Source organism: Aulostomus chinensis, chromosome 20 (genome assembly GCF_037954235.1).
Source record: "Aulostomus chinensis isolate RoL2024-O1b breed Wild chromosome 20, RoL_Achi_v1.0, whole genome shotgun sequence".
NCBI classification, from domain to species: domain Eukaryota; kingdom Metazoa; phylum Chordata; class Actinopteri; order Syngnathiformes; family Aulostomidae; genus Aulostomus; species Aulostomus chinensis.
The window spans coordinates 6,267,537-6,273,536 of record NC_141339.1 but is presented as its reverse complement, the minus strand read 5'-3'; the positions used below and the strand labels follow the sequence as shown (position 1 = coordinate 6,273,536).

Below are 6,000 nucleotides of genomic sequence, written 5' to 3'. Positions count from 1 at the left end.
ATAAAATCCTCTGTCATAAACCTTTCATGGTGCACAACAAACGAAAGCCCACTAAAATCTGGATTTTTTTTTGCTCAGTAGGAAAGTTCCCAGTTCACAAAGTCTGTCCTGATTGGCAGTGATGGAAACATGGTACCTGGCTGGACACGATAATTTTCCCCTTTTCTCCAGCACAATGCCATGACATACTTTGCACCTAAACATCTCGAACGAGTGTCACCTGTCCAGCACCGTGCTGTTATACAGAAACACCATGGATATACTTCATTTTGAGAGAACAAGCGCAGCTCTGAAATAAGTTTGTAAAAGACACATTGTAGTCAACACTGAGAGGGTCAGTGGACAAATGCCTGCCCTTTATTATTATTATCATGGTGGTCTCTCTTAAAATTGGACCAATGCCAGTCAGTTTCATTACTATTAATTCTTGAAAGCCAAAATTTTGGGAAAACAGGTCCTTGGTCTAAAATGGAAAAATAAGAATCATTTGTATTCTGCCTAAATCGGGACTCCTCCCTAATTAAAATAAATTAGCAAAGCTGTTCAGCTCTCTTTTCTCCAGCTGAATATCTATGCTGTGTCGAGGACTTACAAGGACATTTCCAGTTTTGAGGGTACACTGAAGTGTTAAATGGAAAAAAATTAAAATGGAAATACACTGGGACAACAAGCAGGAGTGTTAATGTGGCATTTGACAGAAAAAAGATATGGAAATATGATACAAGATGCAGGAGATAGGTTACACAAGCTTTTTGTTTGAATTTAGGTTTTATATTTGCAACTGTGGCAATTTCTTCTATTGATTGTCATCATCAAAGTAGTGGTTTTCCTATGGACTTGCATATTCCTTCAAGATAGCGTAATGTTTAGTCAGCCTATGTATTTTTTTTTTTTTGAATCAAGGAACAAAGATAAGACTAACCCAAACACCAGTCTTTGTGCAACCAGCCCGGGGGATACTGAAATATATCAGAGTAATATGATTTCATGATCATGTGATCAAAATGAGGACAGGCTGAAAGAGCAGCTGACATGTGAGCCAGAGTTGAGGATTTTCACAACCAGAAGCCTGTGAGAGTCATTAGCTGTCCCACTGGACATGCGTCTCCACCTGATCATACAGGCTGGAAACAAAGACCTCTGCTACGGTTGACCAAATGGTTTCCGAGTTCTTTCACTGCAACAGTTTAGGCTAAAATGTACATGCTCAGCAGTACACACACCAGTAGATAAGGTTAAAGAGGATGTAGGCGCCAGGGAAGATCATGCGAGAGTAGGTGTCGATGGCATGCGTGTTCTGGATGATCCGAAAACTGCGGACACCCTTCTTCTTGGTTCCCGTGGATTCGTTGTCCAGGGAGAGGTGCACCACCATACGCTCCTGTTTTTCAGTCACATCCTCAGCTGCCATGGAGGCCCTGGTGTACCCTGCCAGGCTATTGACATCCGCTTCACTATATGTCCCATCTAACATCATGGTCCTAGCATGAGACATGCCACAGGTGCAGGGAAGTGTCTGCGACTGGGTAAAAGAGAGGAAAACAAATAAGTCGACTAAAATTTTATAAATTATTTTGCTATATCTAGGACGGTCTCTGTACCTGTTCCCTGACTTTCTCACGAAGCTTCCGGTCTTTCCCATCCCTCAGTGTAGTCAGGTAGTTGACAGCAGCATATTCAAGAACAGACAGGAAGACAAAGACGAAGCTGACCCAAAGGTAAATATCCACAGCTTTGATGTACGAGACCCTCGGCATGGAGGCGTTGACTCCAGTAATGATAGTGGACATGGTGAGCACTGTGGTAATACCTGAGACACAAAAAATATGTACCTTTGTGTTAGTATGGCACAAGAATGGCTTTTTAAGAAAGATCCATATCATCTCACTGTGTCCAGTAGAGGGATGAGTCTGGGATTAGAAGCCGATGCTGCAAGTCTTATTGTATCTGCTAAAACCTGTTTCTAGTTTTTGCCTCTGTAACTTTCCTCACTCGCAGTTCATGTCAGCACTGTAACTCAAGAACAATTTCATTAAATCTTTTGAAACTCTTGGTGGTCTAAACTGGATCATTTTGATCACCATTTGATTACCGATGTCTACACAGTCTTGCTCCAGATTATTTTAGTCAGCTCATCAGAAGATATTACACTTCTTGGGCAAAATATATGTTTTGAAATATTAACTTCTTGTGCCAGCTTTATTGTATTATTAATTTTTACAAATCTTCCATATTTCTCTTCCCTTGCAGTTGCAACAACTGACCATATCTAATGTGCTTATGAACTGTGTTTGCTCCTGCATCCCTCATAAAGCTAGCAGTTACATGGCACTATTTCTTTGCAAAATTAACAGCAAATCCCTCCACCAGCATTTCTGGGCAGTGAGTGTGTTTGCAATGAGGGGTGGCAAATATCCATCCATCCATCCATCCATCCACCCATCCATCTATCCATCCATCCATCCATCCATCCATCCATCCATCCATCCATTTTCTTCCGCTTTTCCTGTTAAGGGTCGCGGGGGGGGGCTGGAGCCTATCCCAGTGGCTTTCGGGCGAGAGGCGGGGTTCACCCTGGACAGGTCGCCAGTCCATCGCAGGGCCAACACATATAGACAGACAACCATTCATACTCACAGCCACGCCTACCATCAATTTAGAGTATCCAATTAGCCTAGTCCCCTCTTGATGTCTTTGGACTGTGGGAGGAAGCTGGAGTACCCGGAGAGAAGGGTGGCAAATATCATGTTATTTATTTTTTAAATGTACTTTTCTATCATTTATGCCCCAGTTGTATAAAGAGATTATAAATGCAGAATCTGTAGGCAGGGGACAAGATTGTAGACAAGAAGCATTCAGATTTCTGTATGTAGAACTAAGAAATATCGATCAAAACATTTGTGTGGGCTTTGGGTCCATGCATGTAAGTAGGCTGTGTGAAGAGTTGAAAAGAGGTAGAAACTGGCTGAAATACTTCCTGTTATTGTCAAAGCCATCACTGGTAACCGTCCGTTCTATCTGTCCTCATACATCACATTCACACCAAACACGTCTTCCAGTTTACGTTCACAGGATCATTTACATGCCTCAGTACCCAGAACTCACATTGAGTTTGGGAAAAGGGCTTTTCCTTTTTCTGCTCCGGTTGCCTGGAATAGACTTCAAAAAACTCTCAAACTGCAAGCTCTCACCACCATATCTGATTTTAAAACACAGACTTTGGACATTTTAAAGATTGAAATGGGACAATGTGATTGTTTTGCTGGATAATGTATCACATTTCCATGAACCTGACCTTCTCTCCTCGGTGACCCTTTGTTAAGCCCAGCCTCCCCCCGCCTTCTTGCTTCGACTTTTATCTACTTCTGGCCTTGTTTCACTGTTCGTTTTTTCTCTGTACCACGTCGCTTTGTTTGTTCTTGTCTGATTTTGTGTTATTTTGCTTGTTTTAGATGTTGCCATTTGGCCAGGTCTCGCTCGAAAAAGACATCACCTGATCTCAAGTGACTACCTGGTAAAATAAAGGTTAAATAAATTGTCTTATATTATTTTTACTTTTAAGATGTGTTAAGTGTGAAATTGTCATAGACATCTTCTCTCACCTCAGGGCTAAAGCTGAAGGATGTTCCATCAGCCCAGGGACAATAACACCAGGATCAGTGATGTGTTTCATTACTTTTGGGGAGAACCAGTGTTAGGTGTTGTCAAAAACAAAGAAAGGGCAAGTTGAATTCCAGAAAACAAATGTATTCATGTAAATCTGGTGATATCACACAAACTCCTCTGACACTAGAATCTTTTGGTTGAGATGTGAATGACTTACTGTACCTCTAGTAATCTTTACAAACAGATTCTGCATATAAATATGAATCTGTATGCAAGGAAGAAAATGTTGGGACAGGGAAGCTTGTAGTTTTAGTAGCCTTGACCAAACATGTTTGAGTGGGCCTCAGTGAGGTCCATGTAAATAGTCCATGAGGAGTGCAAAAGAGATGGAATGCTGTTGTAGTAATTTTAAACTGGCTATTTTTGAAACGATCAGTTCGTACTCACCATCTTTTAATTCCATCCAAATGTACTCACCATCTTTTAACTCCATCCAAATGTACTCACCATCTTTTAACTCCATCCAAATGTACTCACTATCTTTTAACTCCATCCAAATGTACTCAACATCTTTTAACTCCATCCAAATGCGCTCATCATCTTTTAACTCCATCCAAATGTCTCAAGTTGCTATATGCACTGTAAGCAATGAGCAGTGGATGGAACAAGGAGTTTTTGGACAGATATCTGCTGGCTGCACCGGAACCCCAAAACACTGGCCTTTATTCCCCATGGATATATCACTAGACATAGCAAATGGATTCCAGGGTTATATTTCACATGAATTTATTCAAGACTGATATACATTTTCAAGATGTTTTTAATTTATGGGGAATTTGAATTATTTTGACTGATGATATAAATATAAAAATAACATAAAACTGGTTCACATTTGTTTATAGATTTTTGTCAGGATGGTTCTGGGTTGATAAATTAATTCCATTCTTGCATCTCAAGTTTCTCATTTGACTGTCAACAATAACTGGAACATGCTAAAACTATGTCTTGACTATTGATTTGTACTTAGTGCACATATTTAAGCTTGGTGTTCCCCTAAATTCACCCTGAGAATGAAAATCAATGTGTTACATTAATGTGGTATGGACAACATTCCATTTGAATGGGTGCGTGGTTCATTGTGTTACATATCCTTGTACCTAATGACACTCGGGCAGGGACGGCCCTGCGGTCAATCCAGAAGGACACCCAGGACAGCATGACCATGAGAGTGGCAGGGAAGTAGGTCTGCAGCAGGAAGAAGAAGATGTGACGGCGTAGAGTGAAGTTGATGTACAGACGGTTGTACCAGCCTGGAGAAAAAAGTAAATCCCTTTGTTTTTGTTGAAGTATCAAAGGTAAAGCAGGAATGATGAAATGAAAAAAAACATGATTATCAGAGAGCTGGGTGAATTTAACTACTAATCTGCTGCTGGTGGTGTTGCTGAAATGAAGGAGGATATGAAACCACACAAGCAACAGTGGAATAGGTACAAGATAATTAGAGTAGTTAACAAAATGACAGCAGAGCACAAAAAGAAGAATTATAGAAATATACAAAAAATCTAAATTCTTTCCATATAAATGGTCTAGTTCCTGAGTTACAAATATTTGTCATAGAGGGATCATGTTTTAATTTCATGTTTCTACAAACAAAAATTGCTTTTGTTCTGTAAAACACCAGTATTTCATTAGTGTATTGTGTATGGTGTATGAGGGAGAAAATCTGTAATAATCTTGTTGACATAAAAATGTTGTCTTTAAATTTGGAAAATTTGAAAATGTCATGTATGAATACTCTTTGCATAAAAGAGTACGAAATTAAATCAGAAGTATGTTATTTTATGGTACACAGTCTTTTACAATTATAAAGAATCTAGAAACTATACAGTACTTCCTCTATTATTTATTAATTGTTATTAGCCTCTCCAGCTATGCAGAAAGGCAACATTTAGAAACATATCAAGTAGGTCAAGATCAAACCATGAATATAATGATAGAATAAATAAAAATAACTGAAAGTTGCACACACACACACACACACACACAAATAAAAATACCATTTTTAATAATTCAGTTGATCTTTTTGAGGCTCAGATGAAGAATTCTGGATCAGTTTTCTTGTGTTTAAATGCTTGTTAAAGGTATATAAAAGCAGCGTCAACCAGTGGTACAAAGTCTATTGTAAGCAACTTCAGGTTTGTTATTCAGAGAAGTCCCCTGTAAATATTGATAGTCACATAAGTGTAGTTGGTTACAAGGACTGGCTCTCTATAGTATAACCCCTTTCCATCTCATTAAATCTATCTAATGACACAGAAATGCATTCAAATAATATGGAAATGTCCTAATGTTGAATGAAGGCACCCCCCCCCACACACACACACACACACACAC

At 39.3% G+C, this 6,000-nt stretch overlaps 1 protein-coding gene across 3 annotated transcripts in view; it reads right to left on the bottom strand.

The window, feature by feature from the left end:
- Positions 1-457: 457 nt before the first annotated feature.
- Positions 458-6,000, bottom strand: part of LOC147242675 (gamma-aminobutyric acid receptor subunit rho-2-like) — a 28,697-nt gene continuing 23,154 nt past the window's right edge. For all 3 annotated transcript variants that reach the window (XM_086188860.1, XM_086188861.1, XM_086188862.1), the window contains 3 exons: positions 4,764-4,916; positions 1,602-1,810; positions 458-1,522 (listed from right to left, as the gene is read on the bottom strand). In XM_086188860.1, coding sequence (XP_086044986.1) covers positions 1,208-1,522; positions 1,602-1,810; positions 4,764-4,916 — 677 coding nt within the window. In that variant the 3' untranslated portion in view covers positions 458-1,207. The remainder of the gene's footprint in view (positions 1,523-1,601; positions 1,811-4,763; positions 4,917-6,000) is intronic.